Consider the following 20,957-nt stretch of genomic DNA (forward strand, 5'->3'; position numbering starts at 1 on the left):
TTCCCCTTTATGTGACATTATGTACTGACTACATTTTCCTATCCGTTAGATAAATGTACTTAAAAGTATTAGGTAATTTTGTTCATAAGAATACGTTATATTACACAACCACCACATTTCAGTGAAATGTTACATAATGGACCCCACCTTAAATTTTTTTAAGTTTATACACTATATATAAACATAATATGCAACAAAATACACATTGAAGGCTTGTCTATAATAAGTTATCTGGTCAAGTGTGTTAAAATACGGCACGAACATAAACATTAGGCTACACAACAGGTCAATGCGTTACCACAACCTCTATTTGACATTCACATTCATTGGCTCCACTAATTCACATCCACATTACCACCATGCACCCCAACCTAGTCCTTGGGCTACACTACAGATCAGTGTCACCGCAACCATGATTTCAATGGGGTAGGTCCAATATCACCATCTAGCTTGTTTCATACAGATTAGATGCTAAAAGAAAAAAATTGTAATTACCTTTGAAAATGTTAGTATCATGTCACATTAAAAAAACATCAAAACTTCCAAATTTGAAATGCTATAAAATGAAAATGGAGTGAAATAAAACACTAAAATTTGGTATTGTGACTTTTCTCTGTAGGGAGAAGAAATAAGTAAAGTTTCATCCAAATCTAAGATAATAGGTTAGATGGACCGCACGCTGTTTCTTTAATTTTTATTTCTCTTTGTTGGTTATGAGGTTTTCTTCTGAAATATACACACATCCTGGTGTACTAAGCAAGTACATTATGATAAAGGAGACGTCGCATATACATAAAACCAACAACATTTGACAAAAATATATAACACAGGGCAACACGTTATTACAATTTCGTAACACACACATGCAAAAGCGAACAAAGAACATTACTGCAATATTGATATACCATAGTTACATATGAGGTAGATAATGAACATTTAAGCTCACTTACACATTTTTTGCATGATTGTTCATCTCTTACAAAATTTCTCCTGCATTTGCTGTTGTCATATTTAAGCTAATGTGGAAAAACAAGATCAATGTAAAAATAATGATCAAGAATGAAAATTTTCTGATTCACATAAAACAAAGAGAATTATTTTTAATTTGTGTTGACACTTGTATATTTGAATACTGAGATGAAAAGGTCTATTTTTTACAGTTACAGGCTTCTTTCGTACAAACATGGAAACTAATTTTATATCTTTTACTTTGAACACAAACACAAAATTGTTTGCTGGATTCACAGGTCACCCCACCCCTCCTCCACTCAATTTAGATTCCCACAATGTAGACACAGATAGCAGATGGAGGTAAAATGGACAATGGATGAATATCGGAAGAGGTGTGTGTGTGTGTGTGTGTGTGTGTGTGTGTGTGTGTGTGTGTGTAGGGGGGGGACTTGCCGTGCTGTCACGGTCCTGATGTTAGAGGAGAGAATGAGTGGGATGGGAGACTCAACAGTAACAATATTTATTAACAAAAATATGATCATATGGAGTATCAGACTACATTTGTGAGTGGATTCAGTATTTCTTGGTAGAGAGAATCCATCTGGAGTATCAGACTACATCTGTGAGTGGATTCAGTATTTCTTGGTAGAGAGAATCCATCATTTTATCTTTAATTCAGAGTCATCAACAGTAATGTTGCTGTTCAATCACATTAATAGTAACCTCAAAATGTTTGCAGGTGAAGGAACTAACTGCAGCGAAATTGCTATCTGAAAGAAACACTACATTATTCAGTCAGAATCAGTTCAAATTTCAAATTCTGTCTACTTTAAATCTGCAGAAGCAAAAAATGTGCACATGACAAAACACAAAAAATGTATCATATTTCACATTAATCAGGATCTAAGTTTAAATATCTCTTTTCCAAGATGGGGTGTATTGCAGAACGGTTAGTTCTCACCAGAATATCTATGCCTGTTAGATGAAAGTAGTCGTTCAACACAATTTGAAGCCGTCTCAGTCAATTCCGCAGAGGAGTACAACACTGTCTCTCAATGTACTTTCTAATTTCTTTTTCCTCTTCATTATTTGATTAGGTTTATCAGTCAGTATGTGGTTAAGGAAGTAAAACATGTTTATAAAATACTATACACTAAACAAAGAGGAAATAAAATAAAATGGCAAGTTGTAATTTATTAAAGGATGACATTGTGTAAATTTAAGAGGCTGAAAAAAAAAAAAAAAAAAAAGTGAAACCCAGAGAAGGTGCCACATGCATTTAAACACTTCTAGTGAAAGATGATCTCGGGTGTTTTGGAATAATAAAACAAGTCACTTTTTTCTGCTGCAGCTCTCTATCACTATGATATAAGATGTTTTAACCACGCTATCGACCACCTTTGACTGAACAGTCACTTTCAAGTGCTCATGTACATATGCCCAACCGTAGCAGTAGTGAATATTTCACATTACGGGACAATAAACATAGTTACAAACAAGATGTGGGCGTTGATGGAAACAATGTTGCAGACAAACATTTTTTAAATATAAATGTGGACACACACACACACACGCACACACGCACACACGCACACACGCACACACGCACACACGCGCGCGCGCGCACACATACATACGTGCTGTGGCAAAGGACAAGCTACATAAACTAGTGGAAGCACAGATTCACATTTAAAATTCACTCTAATCACACCAAAAGATTGGTATGTGCACTCACCACAGATAAAGGTGTCCAGAGACACTTCATTGCATCAATAGAACATATTGATCAAAAGTACACAAACAATAATACAATGAGAAAGAGAGGAGTGAATTACTTCATTCATAACACTGAATCTATTTTTACACTACTATCATGTTAATCTGTATTATGAACATACCATAGACACATTGTAATTAGGTAGGTCATGCAAGGACTGCTGGAATCTAATGTAAAGAAGTCTACCTGTTACTAGGATAAATTCTAGAGTCCAATTTCACCTGTCAGCTTTGAGCAATGAGGTTATACCACAGGCATGGATGCTACATAGAGGCAATCTTTGAAAGCATCAGATGGCATTCATAAACAAAGGAATATAGCCTACAATAAAATTACAATCACAATTCACACAATTGTTTTCTTAGCCGCAAATTATATCGAAATGAATTGAAGATAACTATAGCAAAAGGGAAGTATATGTGTGAAATAAATTAGTTTTAAATTATGCGAGTAACGTAACATAAGCACAGAGAACCTTTAAATTTTATTATCATATAGTGCATGGTGAGGTCATAATATTATAAAATAGCATTAGTATTTATTTGCTCATTGGGGCCATCTAAGACCATGTTATGTCTTGTTGCACTTAGCACTGAGCCTGGCTTTTTTCTGATCCCATATTTCCCTCATTCATTGTGAGTGTGCCTGTTTGCAAAGAAATGTCAAAAGAATATTTGGGTTTGGTATGTAGCACCTGGAAGCCTACTTTGGTGTTTTTAAACCATGGCATCGTAGTTTTTGGTTTTGAATCAAAAAAGAGAAATATATTTTTGATTAACCTATTTCAGTCAATCCATTGGAGGTGAACTTAAAATCGTCCCCATCTTCTCTGGATTGTCTAATTTTTTCTATTTTACTGTAGACTTCCTAGTTGGATCTGTTTTGATGGATGCCATTTTTGTACTTGGATCCTAATATTTTTCTAATGATTTTGTGCTCTTTCCTCCAGTTCCTTGAGGAGTCTTTATCAGTGTTTAGGGATAAGGTATCGGCTGCATACAAAACTACTGGCTTCAAAACTGGTTCATAGTGACTTATCTTAGTGTTCTGGTAAAGGCATTTCTTGCCGTAGATCCTGCGAGATGTTTGGTAGACTGTTCCTAGTTTGTGTATCCATTCCCTAAGCGCTTTCTTGTCCAGTCCATTTCATGATCTCACCCAGGTACTTGAATTTGTCTACCCGGGCGATGACTCCATATTTCGTACAGTTTTCGTGGGGCATCTTTAATGTTAGTCATGACTTCTGTTTTCTCAAATGATATATGGAGACCAGTTTGCTCAGATTTCTTTTAACAGCTCAATTTGAATTCTAGTGGTGCCCACATCGTTTGACAAATTGGCAATGTCATTGGCAAAAGCCAAGCAGTCTACCTCAATCCCCTTCAATTTGGTTACAATCCACAATGGGCTATAGTTGGTTTCCATTAATCTTTTGCACCAGGTCCCGATGATATTTTCAAAAACACAGTTGAAAAGCATTTGTTTATAATAATAAAGTGTTAATTTATAATAATAATTACTGAATATATCAAGACAATCATGGGAAAGTAGTGGCTTTGGGCAAGGAGAAACTAAAATGTAACAACAATGGGAAAATGAAATAATCAACAACATATATAAAACAGTAGCATAAAATGTGGAATAACCAAAACAAATCCTCAAAAAGCCAGCACCCAAAGAACAAAATTTATAAAAGTAATTAATATTGTAATCAGTAACTGAAATTTACCTATATACATTACTTCTAGTACCCAATTCCAATATTAGTTACTTTTTTTCAGCAGTTCAGAGAGCAATAGCAATTACAGAAACCCTATTACTTACACATTTCAGTGTAACACACATGCTGCAAAAATGATCTAAATACTGTACCATGCAATGGTTGGAAATGATAACCATAATTGGCCTCTTAAATGGCTTAATTCTAGTCACCGATTCCAATATTTGTCATTTTTTCACAGTGTTTTAGAGAGCAAATAGAAATGCAAATCATACTACTTTTCAGCTCACACACTTGCCTGAAAAATGATCTACTAGACTTGACCTGTACTCAAGGTCAATTCTAGTCAGCAATTCCAGCCATTCAATGGTTCTTAATTTCAGACATGTATGCAGTAAGTGTGTTAACTCTGTTTTCAGATGATTTCTACAGTTCTAATTGATCACTGAACTACTGTGAAACAGTAAAAAGTATTGTAGGTACTGACGCAAAGATTTTTCTTTTTCTCAGTTGTGAAGAGAATAATACCAAACGTAGATATTGTTGCAAAAATGGTCTAAGTAAAGAATAGTGGAATCTGCTAATCTATATAGCTTGATGCTAGTTATGGATTCCAATATTTGTTACTTTTTTTTTGCAGAGCTCAAAGAGTAATTACAGATGTAGAAATACTATTACATTTCAGTGCACACACCTGCTGGAAAAACCATCTACGTAATGAGCCACAGAATGGTTGGAATCAGAAATCAGAACTGTCCTGCATATCTTAATTCTAGTTTCAAATTCCAATATTTGTTATTTATTGTGACTTTTCGTAACCTGTGTAGAGGCTTTTCTTTTACAATTTTGGAGTTTGTTTCCCCACATTTCATGTTACTGTTCTTTTTAGTATATAATTACTTTCACTTTTCCAGTTTTTGTGCTATATTTTCGTTTCTCCCCAACCAAAACCACCACTTTCCCACAATAGTGCCTTTAGATTCTATAATCATTACCAAAAACTAATGCTATTTCATAATATTACAACTTCACCATGCGCTAGGCTATAATGGATTTAAAAACTGTTGATTTTGTCACTTATGATGAGAATTTCAGACATGTACATTTCTCTTTTTCTATTCTTATTTATTTTTGTTGCCTTCAGTTCTTTCCGATACAATGTGTGGCTAAGTAAATAATTAAGCGAACTGTAGTAGTAATTTTGTCATATGTTGCATTCAACTGTCTAAGAATGTGATCAGTAGCCTTAGAAATGACGTCATTGCCCAAAGCCTGACGGGTGGAATCAAGACACTAGAATTTACCCCATTCCTGTGCCCCAGTATTGCCTATTTTAAGTGCCTTGTTACAATATATAAAAACATCCATACCAAAGTTATTGTAACATGTATTGAGGAATCTTTAGCAGACTAAATATGCTAAAGTAAGTTGCGTGTTGCCCACAATATACACACATTCCCTCCATCTGTCTCTATTCATTTGCCATATTTGTAATCTACAAGTGCCAATTATAACACAGAAGTGTAAGTACTCGTATACACGTAACGGCCACAAATAGCAGAGATGAGAGGTCTCATTTAATCGACTGATAAATGTTGGTAACAGACCTAGACAACACCCACAAGCATATTGCATTTGTACTAGAAAACAACTGCAACTTCTATTTCTCGAGTGCACAAAATACCTTGGGCTTGAAATTGGACTCTTGAGTATATTACTGTAAGTGATCGAGATTGTTGTTGTAAGTGACCATAAAAGGCAGCTGATATTGAAACCACCAGGTATCCAAATAGTAAGCACTCTGACCATTTTGTAGTAAATTAATTTAAACTGGATCAAGGCAATATATTTTTCCATATAATGGGTACCTAAAAAATATATACCAATCTGTTTTCAAGCAACAACACACAAGAAGCCATCAACTTATTGTAAGTTGCATATTTCATGGGATTACTGAAGAATGGGATACAACCCGTCGGTTTTGACAAATGACATCAAATGTTACCCAAGATGCTGCATTGCACAGATTTAACAGCAAAGAAAAGTGCTGAGACACAATATGTCCTAGTACCATATTCTTCAGCTGACCTATATAGCTCAACTGAAGAATGGGATACTAATGCAAAAAGGAAAGAATAAAACAAGGGACAGAATTAATGTTACCATGGACTACCTCAGTTGACATATATGGGTTGCATCCTAAACTTAAGTTGATATGTACAGGTCAATTGCATTACAGGACACAAATTTAATATATGTCGATTTTTTTCACCTTCGCTACCATTAGTATCCTATTCTTCAGCTGACCTATGTAGGCAAACTGAAGTATGGGATAGAAAGTTTACAATTGTTGCTTTTTCTGGCTCCGCTACTATTAGAATCCTAGTCTTCAGCTCATACTAGTATCAGCAAAGGCAAAAAGACCGACATACGTAAAATTTATAGGCTACCCCATACTTCAGTTGACCTATGTAGGTCAACTAATACTAACGAAGACAAAACAATCTATAAACGTAACATTGGCATCCTGTACCTCAGTTGAACTACACATAGGTAAAAAAAAAGACACATACATAAAATTTGTATCCCACACTTCAATTGACCTGAAGTAGGGGATACAATTTTCATCCGCGTTCAATAGTAATAGTATCGACTGAAAGTATCATAGTGACAAAAAAAAAAAAAAAAAAAACAAAAAAATGAATCCAATACTTTTGTTGACATATGTAGGTCAACTGAGGAATAGGTTACCGGTGCTGCAGAAGGCAAAAACTTCACATGTGGGTCATTCCATCTCAAATCAACTAACAGCCTGAACCTTGACATCTCAGATTTGGATGAATATTTTTTTAGGTAATGTACCCACTAACACTAGTTTAAATTTGAAATTTCAAATTTTTCTGACCTTTGGTTTTGGAGTTTCAAGGGTTTAAATACCAAAAAAATCTTTGTTTTTGATCAGTCGATGATTGTTTAATGCTGTAGCTCAAACTTGCACCATTGTTTTCCTCTAAAAATTCCCTTCAATTTGATATGTAACACGACTATGCTACCTAAATCTGAAAATTTTAAACTATCCCAAAAACATTTTTTTAAATTTCCAAAATACGTACCTTCGGATTTTTTAAAATGAAAATTTAATGTGTTGTGCAGTCTAGCTGACTACATGCATGCAAAATTTCAAAATGGGATCTCAATGGGTTCTAAAATAATATTTTACTACCACAATACAAACTAGTGAGGTGAACAGCAGACTATTTCTAGGCTATGAACACTAAGGTACACCTATGTCATTCTAACAAACTTAAATTATTATGTTAGCCTTTTTATGCAACATTACCCTCATATTGTTTGTTAATTCATTAAATGATATTTTAATGCGAGAATAAAATGTATAAAAAATAACAACTTAAGAATCTTATGATTTTATATGACATTCACTTTTTATTATTAAAAAACATGAAATTTTCATATAGGGTCAAGGCTCTAGTTTTGGCCACTACCCCACTTATGGCCACCTTGATGTAATGGGTGCAATTTTAAGTTCCTCTGGAATACCAAGCAGTCCTACCATAGATTATAATAAGCAACATGAAATGTGCTATTCAATTGTCTATAGAAACGTTTCTTTGTTTGGTCTTGTTTGAAGTCGCCATTTAATGAAAAGATCTGTGTTGCAGAAGTTGAGTTATGTAGTGTTTTTCTTTAAGCAGACAGACAATGTTTTTTGTATTCTACATGTTGTACAAAGCATCAGAAGAAACTTACTTTATTGAGAGGTAAGATTATGTATTATATTTTCATTTCCTAAAAGTTAAACATGATAAAGCCTAAAAACATGTCATTAATGTGGCCGTAAGTGGGGCCTCGACCCTATGTTAAAATGTGTATGAAATAATCATAGCAAAATAACTTATGAGTGCTCTATATTGTACTGTATTTTAGTGTTAAGTTGTCCAAGTGATCTAGTATAGAGCGGTGTAATCTTAGTGTATGCCATGCTATGCATGTGGTAATATATCAAATATCATAAAATACCATTATTTACTATATTTATTTTTTCTAGAATGTTCCAAATAATAGAAATGTAGTTATTTAAGTTTACACACACACACACACACACACACACACACACACACACACACACACACACTCTTTTTGATAGTATAATTTGTTACCTTACAGAAATGGCATCTCAGAAGAATTGTGCAATTATTGTTGCTAAATGTTGCAACCCTTTTAAAGTAGAACAACATAAGAAAGTCCGTGTACAATCACTAAGAAATGTAACAGACTGGATGTGCTCTCTAGACTTAGGAATCATTAGTGGCATGAAAATATGTGACGTATGTACGAAAAAGGTTAGTGACAAACACAAAACAGAATAAGTAGTTTTACCTTGCAGTAGCGAAGATGTAAACAATTATTTTATTGATCCTCAATCTTCTGTAGACTATTTGAACAAGTCACTGGGACTCATTGGTGAGTCCCACTAAAGAAGAAAAAGCTTGCTGTGCCTACCTATACAAAGAAAAATCTTGATAAAATAAAGTCTAGCTTAGGAAAAACTTACTTCCAGAATCGAGCCCTAAAGAAGTTATTACTTAACATTCCGAAGATGAATCCGAGATTATTCAACAGTTAAAAGAAAAGTTTGCTCAAACAATAAAAAGAAGTGAAAACATGATTTTGTCTATCTGACCTATGAGTTGGAGCTGTCAGAAAATAGAAGAAGTATTTGGAGTGACAAACTACATGGCTTGTGCAGTAAAACTGTTAGTAAAAGAAAAAGGAATTTTGTCAAATCCTAATTCTAAACCTGGAAGGACTCTAAATGAGAATATTGTTGACTGTGTAAAAGACTTCTACGATTCTGACGACATTAGTAGAATGATGTCAGGGGATAAAAAGATTGTGTGACCATAAGAAATAAAGATGGAAAGATCCAGGTTCAAAAGAGGCTAGTGTTGGCAAATTTGCAAGAAATATACCAATTATTTAAGGAAAAGAACCCTGCAAACAAAATAGGGTTTTCCAAGTTTTGCAAATTAGTTGGTTGGTTGGTTTGAGAATTAAAGGGACCAAACTGCATAGGTCATCGGTCCCTTGTTTCATAAACACACAGAGCACAGTGAAACCATCCATCAGTCATTCAAAGCACAAGATAAAAATTCCAGTAGTAGTAGAAGTGTTGTGTGGGCGCACGACAGCAAGGTCTTCAGCGCCCGTTCAGTATCATAGTGAGACGGGTTTTTTGCAAATTAAGAACAAGGAACTGTATCCTGGCTGTAAGAAGTGGCACACATACTGTTTATGTGTGTACCTTACACCAAAACATTAAGCTAATGATGAATGGTGCTAAGATGCAAAATTTTATTTTGGATGGAGATAAAACTGCTCTGAAATCTTATCATTCCTGCCTAGTCAAGATGATGTGCAATCCACTATCACAACAATGTTTTATGGATATTTGTAAAGAATGTCCTGGTGTGTCTAGACTTAAAAGATCTATTGAATGCAAAGTTCACCGACAATATGATTGATGAAGTTACCTACAAAAAGTGGGTAACTGTAGATAGGTGTTTGATGGAAACTGTAGTAAAAAGTACTGATGACTTTATGGATGAGTTTTTGGACACACTAATGAAGGTAAAAACTCAATTTATAGCTAGTCCGCAGAAAGAATACTACAGCAAAATGAAGTCCAATTTAACTGAAGGCCATGTAGTAGCCAACCGTGATTTTGCAGAAAACTACTCTTTCATATTACAAGATGAAATACAATCATTCCACTGGACTACCACACAAACTGCACTGCATCCTTTCATCATATATTACAAATGGGAGGGAAAACTAAAATATCTGCAGTATGTCTTCATATTAGATTGCCTGAAACATAATACAGTCACTTTCTATGTATTCCAGAAAAAACTGCTAGAAATCATAAAGCAAACCTTGCCTTTTGCACTTAAAAAGATTACTTACTTTTCTGATGGCAGCGCTGCACAATATAAAAATCAGAAAAACATCCTTAATTTGTGTTTGCATAAAACTGATTTTGAAGTTGAGGCAGAGTGGGAGTTCTTTGCAACATCCCTCGGCAAGAGTGCATGCGATGGCCCTGGCTGAACTGTTAAGCGGCTAGCTGTTAAAGCCAGCTTACAAAGGCCAAATGACCAACAAATCTTAACACCCAAATCACTTTATGTATTTGCCATGGCAAACATAAAAAACATTGACTGAATATTGCACAACAGAGGACTATGAACTGACCAAAGAATACTTACTTCCTCGGTTTAGTGAATCAAAAGCGATTGTGGGAACACAAAAGTTTCACTTACATAAACCCTGGGAAATACGGAAGCGTCCAATCCCGCCCGTCTGCTTTGACCCATGACGTCACAAATATGGCGGAAAGGACCATAAACCACGATTCCAATATGGCTCATATAAAGTCGTTACGTACACATTATGGAGGATGAAAATACATCAAAAAACAAACATAAACACGTTCCACAAAAAGCCTAATAACACTAATGGGACAAGTGCAGGAAATAGGGGGTTTTGGGTGGGGACAAACTAAATATAAACAAATTTAGACACCCACCCCCATACAAAAACACGCAAAATGACGGGGGGGGGGGGGGGGGGGGGGGGGGGGGGAAATCTGACACTTCCCTTGCCCTACATAGCTCAACAGCAGCTCCCAGATCCCATAAATTAGGACCTAACACTTCCCTTGACCTATATAGCTCAAAAACATCTCTCGATACCAAAACCAACGTTCACAGCCACACATTGGGATCGAACACTTCCCTTAACCTGTTATCCATACAACATTTCCACATACAGCCGCCCCTGGTCTGAGATGCCAGAACTTTAAGCAAGCCACATTTCTTCACAGCATACTGAACACTTCACAACTTCATCAAAAAATCCGAATAGTTGAAGAAATTTTATTGGAGACAATGCACTGTCCCCCATCATAGCCGACAACCGAAAACTGTTGACCCTGTCAGTCATATCCACACCAACCAAAGACATAAAAAACCAATTTACCAAAATTCACACACAACGCCACACTCGCAAACTACACCAAAAACATCACCTAACACACCACCAGAGAGCACCACCGATTGCATCAAAATGCTACAAACACGCCACTCTCACAAACTAAATTCCGCGCTGTCGTGACGTCACACACAACAGCCTTATGTCACGGGTCAAAGCCGACAGGTGGGATCGGACGCTTCGGCCGACCCAAACCCTGCACAGAGTCAAATTACTGTCAAACCTTATCATTTTAGTCTGGTTGAATCTCCTGAATACGTGACAACACTGAACAACACCGTCACATATGGAAAATATTGCTGCTGGTTTTGTGACAGTAGCATGTGATGACTCTTGGTGGCTAGGATGCACTAAAGAAAAATACAATGACATGTACCGAATAAATTTTTTTACACCCAAAGGGTCCAGCCCAGTCTTTATACTATCCACAACCAAGAGATATATTAGATGTCCCAGGAAATACTCTTTCACAAACAGCGAATCCAACAACAGCTAGGGGAAGAATCAACACTTTAAGTGCTAAAGAAATGACGTTGTCTTCTCTTGCTTTGGAAAAATATCTTAAATGATCATAAAAGAAGCACATTTAGATTATGTTACACCTACCCTCACTAAACACTAAGTTGTATAAATACCATGTGTATTAACTTTGTAAATACCAATTAGTATTACAAATACAGTTCTATCAATGCAAATATCAACAAGTTAATCTTTTTCCCAAGTGAAATTACTCATATGTCAATTTCTAATATAAGGAACTTGTTGTAAATGATTTCAAATAACACTGGAAAACCGAGAAAAAGATAATCTCTGCCATTTACAACTAAGGATGAAGGTGTGTGGCTTTATTCAAAATTTTAACTTCTAGCACGTATATTACCAATTAAAATGTGTTCACTTCCTTCTGATGCATAGTTAAAAGAATCATGAACATTAAATTAAAAACAACACTATATCATTTAATGAATTAACAAACAATAAGATGGTAATGTTGCATAAAAAGGCTGACATAATAATTTAAGTTTGTTAGAGTTACATAGTCCTATCTTAGTATTCATAGCCTAGAAATAGTCTGCTTTTCACCTCACTAGTGTGTATTGTGGTAGTAAAATATTTTATACAAGAACCCACTGAGATCCCATTTTGAAATTTTGCATGCATGTAGTCGGTTACACTGGACAACACACACAATTTTTATAAAAAAATCCGAGGGTACGTATTTTGGGAATTTCAAAAAAGGTTTTTTGGAATAGTTTAAAATTTTCAGATTTAGGTAGCATAGTCATGTTATATATAAAATTGAACAGAATTCTTACAGGGAAACAAGTTTGAGCTCTAGGTTGTATACTTTTTGAGCTACAGCATTTTAAAACAATCATCAGCTGATGAAAAACAGATTTTGTTTTATTTTTAAACCCTTGAAACTCCAAAACCAAAGGTCAGAAAAATTTGAAATTTCGAATTTAAACTAGTGTTAGTGGGTCATTACATGGGGGGGGGGGGGGGGGGGGGGGTGGAGAATTGGAATCCAAATCTGAGAGGTCATGGTTCAAATCATGTAGTACAATTGGTTGATTTGGCACGGAATGACCCATGTGTAAAAAATTTGTATCCCATACTGCAGTTGACTTGCAAAGGTCAACTGAAGAACAGGATACTACTGCTAGTGAAGATGAAAAAACCAACATATGTGACACTGGCATCCTGCACCTCAGTTGAACTGTGAAGGTAGTGTACTGTTATTCAGTTGAGCTATATAATCTGACAGACCAAGATCTAGTTCTAGTGAAGGAGAAAAATAGTGACATACATAACACCTAATTGGTCAACTGAAGAACATGTTACTACCTTCATAGTTCAACTGATGTACAGGATACTGATGTTACGTATGTCACTTTTTTTTGTCTTGGCTAGCACTAATGTCGTATTCTTCAGTGGACCTATATACCTCAACTGAAGTATAAGATAATTTTAAGAATGTCGGTCTTTTCACCTGCGATAATATTAGTACCAACTGAAAAATGTGAACAAAAAATATTTGTATACCTTACTGCAGTTAATATAGATAAATCCAACCTACATACGAAGATCAGAAAGTAAAAATTGTCTAGAATGAAAAGCAGTTCTTTCCAAAATATCTCACTCACTAAGAATGAAAATAAGTATCAAATGAACTGCAATGAACATATGATTTAAATTAATACAAGTGACAAAAATCTTACAGTGTCTCTAACCCTATCATTTAAGAACACATTCATTTACTTCAATGTACTCACCACTGAAGATAGATTTATTATTATATATGACTTGAAAATAAAGACAATATCTGTGAGTAAACTATGACGGCACTGGTCAAAGCCTACAGATTGTATCCCAGTCTTCAGTTGACCCCATTTCATAAAAGTAAATGCCAAAACATGTTTACTTGTATAAATAATCTGAATGATTTTCTCATTAGCCTAAAGTAAAATTATCTATTTTGAAGTACATTCAACTTCTTTTACGCCTATATGCCCATATACAGTGGTGCATCTACTGTACAGTTTTTATGTTACTGAAGTAAGGATAGATTGGCTTGCTACTCCTCTAGCTATACAGAATGCAAAGGAACTCAAAGCACTTCATATTTTCTACATGGAAAAGATTAGATATGGTGTGAGCATACCACTTTTGCATAACTCACAATCCTACTACATTTCATTAAACATTCAGTACTATCAAATAAACATGGTAAGTAACTGGCACAATAACTATGTGAATGTTAGTCATAAATGAATAATTTTCCCACTCTCTTAATGGTTGAAATCATAATACGGTACTGAACAGTCCCTCAAAGTTACTTATGACCCCTTGAAAGTGGCAATTATTTAGCTTCAATGAAAAATGTTTTTCTTCAAAAGGTGTGAACATGAGACAAACTACGGTGTTTATAGTAAACTAGCTAAGACTTATTCTGATAGCACTAAGGCGAGAATTTGTCATTCGATGCATGCTATTATACTGCATACTGTGCCAAGGCGTAAAAGTAGATATAGATACATAAAAGACTTAAGAAACCTGTCCATCACTTGGAATGCAACCTGGAACCTTCAGAATATAGTACGGTTACTACACACCTGGTCCATAAAAACGTTTCCCTTTCGTGACATCGTAGACGTTTCCATTCACAGCAACAAGAATTCTTCCATCTGGGCCAGTTCCATCATACTTTCGTAACTCTTCTACTGTAAAATCTCTTCTTAACTTCGGTAATTCTGGTTCAATGTGCACAGGTTCATGTACCTTTTGCCTGCTTTTTATTATTTTATATACAAGATAACTGATTATTCCCACCAAAGCAATGTTAATTGGACTTTTAAGAATTTCCCATATTAAACTTGAAAGAAACCCGCTCTCTTCCACCACATCCAAGGTATCCGCCATCTTGACAAGTTTTACGTTGTCATGCCGGTCACGCCACATTCATAGGGGTGACTTGCAAGGCGCAGTATCTTTGAGGATAAGGACGATGCACATACCTCTTTGGACAATGATACATATATAGATTCAGGGCGTCACGACAGATAATGAACTTTGTAAATAACGATATGAAAGCTGGCCTAATCGTATATACGACTGTTTATTATATTTAATCTGCTTAAATACTGAAGTAGTAAACAGCACTTGTAATCAAATCCCATTACCAAATGTTGTGGTGGTTGATAAATGACAGAACAAAACTATAAAAGTTGCTACTAATTAATTTATTGAAAACTAAAAGAGTTGACAGTGATATCAAAGTATAAAACATAATGGCATATTTACGCACATAAAAAATTAACAGTAGTTACAATATCAAACTTTCTTTCAATGACGACACAAAAAATTTCCAGTAGAACAAATTACTTCACAGCAAAATTTACAAGTACTCGATATAAGAAATCGTGACTGGTTTTCTGGAATACAGATTGTGAAAGCCGCAGAAAGAATTGCAGCCGTTAAATTACATCACAAAACTCCCACGCACTAAACACATTTTGTTAAAATTTAGTACCTTTCCATAAACGATGAGCATTTGACAGCTGTTCAATAAGTAATACCTCTATAAGTCCCATAGTATCCGATTTCAGCAGAAGTTTGTGGTTTAAGATATTTACTCGCACTTGATTCGTACTGTTTAGAATATTGCCTTGCCCCATCGTCAATACCATAGTCACTTAAACTATCGCTTGGTCTTTTCCGTAGCGCGTAAGTTCGGCCATCAGCTGGATAATAATTACGTTTTTCACTCGAGAAACTGTTTCTATGTTCGGGTTCATCAAGTGTGGAATGAAATTTAGGCTTCAAAACTCCACCATAAAGCTGCTCATGGTTTATATTTTCCCCATGATAGGTTTTTGAATCACCATTCCGTCCAGTAAACAAAGCACGCTCACTGTTTTTAGCTTGCTCCTCTTCAGCATAACCGGCTGCATTATCGAAGAAACGACCCTGACCATAATTTTGTTTATGACCATTAACAGCATCATACACATTAGAAAGACCATAGTTGCTTTGCCGTCCTTTAACTTGGTCTTTGAAAGCACCATGGTTATAGTTACCTCCATACAGTTCATCCGCTTGATTCATATATGAACCATCTTGGGAGCCTAAGAAGAAATGTCCACCAAAATCTGCAGAATCATCGTAGAAAGTTGTATTGTTTCCCGATTCATCTTTATGATAAGAATTATGAAAACCTGATGAGTGATGTCCTTTACGGTGTGAACCATTAGATCCAACTGCAGCAGCTGCCAGCCCTTTTTGTTTTAATTCATGACCACCATTGTACAGACCTCCAAACCTTCTATCAGCATGTGCTCCAGAAATACCATTGTAAAAGTTTCTGTCAGATGAATCATGATGAACTCTTCTCTGAAGGCCATCATAAGCATGTTCAGACATATGCCCAGATGCACCCTGTTTTGCAGAACTTCCAAAAAATCCAAGACGTCCTGTGGCTCTAGCTGCATCATTTTCATTGTAGAAAACATGTGAATCTCTAGAAATACCATGACTTTGTTTTCCTGAAGTATCTTCTTGTAAATGTGTGTAATCTAAATCAATACTTGGCCCCAATAATTCTGAACTTGATGGTGTTTGGTCTAGTAGAATTCCATGAAAATTCAAATACCTTTGAAAATTATGAGCATCTTCAGATACTGAAAGTAAATATGATGGTGAATCCTTAAGTGACTGATGTTTGTTTTCAATAAATTCTATCCCATTTGATGCACTACACATAAAACTATCCAGCACACTTAATAAAATGCACACAAAATAAAAGTAATTGTTTGCTTTCATTGTCGCTCACTCTCACAGAGAAAAGTATAAAGTCTTACTGCCGAGGTTGCTATGCCAGTCCTCCTTATATAAAGGTTCTCCCACCTCTGTGAAAAGGAAGTAAAAGAAACAGGACATTGGATGGCCTTGGATATGACCATGCACTGCATCATAAAGGATTTCCTTGCAGGGTCATGTGTGAAAATTTGTAATAGTGTTCAGAATGACTGACAGTAATAACAATGTTGACAATACCCCTTTTAACCATATAATACTGAGCTCTGCCTCTGCATTTTGTAACTATTGAAAATTAGTTACAAGTATAAATTGCTGGAAGTTCATTCTTTAGTACTGACACAATACAGAAAACCAATTTTTTCTCTTCTTTTTAAACGTTATCATAATAGATATTCACAGAAATCTTTTTGATAAAGTTGTTATATTGTGTAATGTAGTACTGGAGTTGAGGAAACCAAATTTGTCACACCAGTTTCTTAACATCAGGTTAGTGACACTGCAGACAATAATGTTTCAGTTGAGTAGACACGGAGTGCGTCTCCTTTGTGCCTTCAAGGTCTCCTCCATTTCCTGTAGAGCTGGTGCTCTGGTCTGCTATTAAACCGACAGTTGAATATTATGACTAATGGAAGATTTGAATTTTTAATAATTATTCAAAGAATTTCTTGTGTCTGGAAATGTTTTGTACGTAAATTTTTTATTTATTTATTTTTAAGAATGTCACTAGGAACTGATTTCATACATAGCACAAAACAGTATTCTTCTAGTAAGGCAGTTGATGAAAATTATGAATGAGCATCACAGTCTTTCAAGTTACACAAGAAGAGACATAATATTTGAGAACTAAGTTCACACAGCACAGATATGTGAATTTATTTGTCTTGTTTCCCCTAAGTGAGATATTTTAAATAGTAGTTGACTCTGAAATCTATTAAGATGACCATAAATTTGATTATGTAACTTATGCATGTGCACTTCTTTGAGTTAACTGCTAAACTGATTAAGATGTGATACATAAAGTGAACTCAATGTATAGCACAAAATTGCTACATTCACTACAAATTATATACATGATGAACATAATAACGTGGAACAATTCATAATGTTAAGAATGCTACAAGAAACTTCTTGATTAAAACAAGCATTTTCCTGTTCACAGTTGTTCAACAGTGTGTAGTGTTCTTTCATATAGTATATCATATTCACAATTGTATTGACACATTCCACATCCAGGCGAATCACTCGCATGTACGGATCTATGAAATATGCATACCAAATAAAAAAAAAAAAATGCATAAAACTTTTAGTATTATAAGTCTTGCTACATTGTACAAGGAATAAAATAAACTTAGCCTATGACTATGTTAAAAAGTAATTCTTGCATAAATTGATGAATTACTCATGTTCATATTAAGTAAAATGAGATATTAACTTACTACTTTTATAAAGAAACAGAAGGCATGTTCACAGAAAAAATATTTTGATTTTGATTTTGGGCACACAATAGTCATCAAGGCTCTGTTCCACTCTGCAAGACAGATGGGGTGCAGCTAATAAAAATATATTTACTTTGAAAAATATCACTCTAATCTAACAAATTTTAAGCTACTTATAGCAGATAAACAGTGACTACATAGTAAAACAGATGAGGCAGCACATTTTTTCAAAGTAACAGTTTTCTTTTTAATTTACTTGACTAAATTTAGACAGCTTAAGTGTGAATAGCACTAAGTAGTATAATGATAGTTTATAGTTAATACAGTAGTCTATACAGGTCAAGCTTTTATGATAGTTTTGTCTTTTGTAAAAGTATACCTTTGTGTGTTCTACATCCCTGCAGGTTCTTCTTCTTGATGGGTTTCATGAAAAAAATGAGTGAGGGAAAGTGTTGCAAATGACACATTTTGTTTGAAATTGAGTGCAGTCACTTGCTACAATTACCATCAGGGTTTACATATCCTGACATGTGGTTTTCAATACCCTAATTTTTCTAACAGGTTCATACAGTATTTCAATAATGTAATACATTGGTTGTTATTTCATTTATCTGTACATGTTATAAAGTCCTTTGCCATGTTTTTCTGTCTATATGTGAAAGTTAATCTCAGGAATTACTGTAGGTATTCTGATACTGTTTCCACTAATACATAGACTAATTCATGAGGAAGGTTTGTGTATATAATTTATAAGTATTATCACCATGCCATACAAGTTGTCTAGCCATAGACACTTAGAGCTGTGGGTGCAAAGCCAAGGTGTGTGACTAGTGTGTTGTTGTTGTCTTCAGTCTGAAGAGTGGTTTCATGCACCTCTCCATGCTACGCAGTCCCTTGCAAACCTATCTGTTTGCGGATAAATACTGTAAGCCTCTCTATCTGTGGATAAATACTGCAAGCCACATCCATATGAACCTGCTAACTGTACTCATATCTTGGTTTTCCTCAGCAATGTTTACCCACTCACACACACATACACACACTTCCCTCCATTCCCTCCAGTACTAAACTGACAATTCCCTGATATCTTGAAATGTGTTATAAACTGATCCCTTCTTTTAGTCGAGTTATGCCACAAATGTCTTTCCTCCCCACTTCTGTTCAGCATTTCCTCATAAGTTATGTGATTTACTCATCTAATCTTCAGCGTTCTTCAGTAGCACCACCTTTCAAAATCTCAATTAACTTTTTGTCCGATCTGCTTGTCATTCATGTTTCACTTCCATAAAAGGCTACACTCCAGACTGCCATCAGAAAAGACTTGCTAACACTTATATTTGATGTTAACAAATTTACCTCCCTCAGAAACACTTTTCTTGCATTGGCATTCCACATTTAATATCCTTTCTACTTTGGCTATCATATGGTATTTTACTGCCAAAATAGCAAAACTCATCTACTTTTAGTGTCTCATTTTCTAATCTAATTCCCTTAGCATTACCCTGTTTACATGACTACAGTCTGTTATCCTCATTTTGTTTTTGTCAATGTTCATATTACACCCTCCTCTCAAGATATTGTTCTCTTCTACTGTTCTTAGTCCTTCACTGTCTGTGACAGGACTGAGGTCACATTGGCAAACTGTAAAGGTCTACTTCTTCTCCTGAACTTTAATTCATTCTCCAAATTTCTCCTTGCTTTTCTTCACAGCTTACTCAATGTACAGATTGAATAACTTTGGGAATACACTACAACCCTGCCTCACACCCTTCACAAACATTCCTCCTTTTTTATGTCCTTCAACCTATAACTGCAGTGTGGTTTCTGTACAAACTGTAAATAACCTATTGCTCCCTGCATCTTACCCCTGTTAGCTTCAGAATTTTAAAGAGGGCAACACTGTCAGATCTTTCTTTAAGTCTACAAATGCTATAAACATAGTTCTGCCTTAATTTAACCTATCTTCTAAGATAAGTCATAGGGTTAGTATTGCCTCGTGTGTTACAACATTTGTTCGGAACATAAACTGATCTACCCTGAGGTCAGCTTGTACCAGTTTTTCCATAATTCTGTACATAATTTGTGCCAGTATTTTGCAGCTGTGACTTATAAACTGTTAGTTGAGTAATATTAACACACATCAGGATGTTCTTCCTTTAGAATTGGAATTAGTACATCCTTTTTGAAGTGTGAAGGTATTTCCCCTGTCTCATATGTTGCGCAGCAGATGGAATGGAATAGTTTGGTCATGGTTGGCTCTCCCAAGGATATCAGCAGTTCTGAGGGAATTTTGTGTACACCAGGGGCCCTTTCAGTGCTCTGTCAAATTCTTCCCACAGTATCATATGTCATATCCCATCTTTATCTGTTTCCTCTTCCCTATCTGTAACATTGCCTGCAAGTTTATTTCCCTTGTGTATTCCCTCTATATAATCCTTCCACCATTCAGCTTTCCTTTCTTTGCTTAGTACGGGTTTTCCATCTGAGCACTTGATTTTCATACAATTGCTTCTCTTTTCTCTAAACACCTCTTTAATTTTCTTATAGGCACTATCTATCTTTCCCCTTGTTATAAATTCTTCTGTAGATGTATATTCATCTTCTAACCACTTCTGCTTAGCCCTTTTGCTCTTCCTGTCAGTCTCATTTCTTAGACTATCTAGTCTCTTTCACCTGCTTCATT

At 35.3% G+C, this 20,957-nt stretch overlaps 2 protein-coding genes across 2 annotated transcripts in view; both read right to left on the reverse strand.

Moving 5' to 3' along the window:
* LOC126177102 (membrane-associated progesterone receptor component 1) overlaps positions 1-14,973 on the reverse strand; it is a 47,241-nt gene extending 32,268 nt beyond the window's left edge. Inside the window, exon 1 of the mRNA XM_049924362.1 lies at positions 14,636-14,973. Coding sequence (XP_049780319.1) covers positions 14,636-14,942 — 307 coding nt within the window. The 5' untranslated portion in view covers positions 14,943-14,973. The remainder of the gene's footprint in view (positions 1-14,635) is intronic.
* Positions 14,974-15,255: 282 nt separating this feature from the next.
* LOC126177103 (uncharacterized) lies at positions 15,256-16,895 on the reverse strand. Its single transcript, XM_049924363.1, has one exon. The coding sequence runs from the start codon at positions 16,839-16,841 to the stop codon at positions 15,585-15,587; it is 1,257 nt and encodes a 418-aa protein (XP_049780320.1). The 5' UTR covers positions 16,842-16,895; the 3' UTR covers positions 15,256-15,584.
* Positions 16,896-20,957: the final 4,062 nt, after the last annotated feature.

This window comes from Schistocerca cancellata, chromosome 3, assembly GCF_023864275.1.
Source record: "Schistocerca cancellata isolate TAMUIC-IGC-003103 chromosome 3, iqSchCanc2.1, whole genome shotgun sequence".
NCBI lineage: Eukaryota > Metazoa > Arthropoda > Insecta > Orthoptera > Acrididae > Schistocerca > Schistocerca cancellata.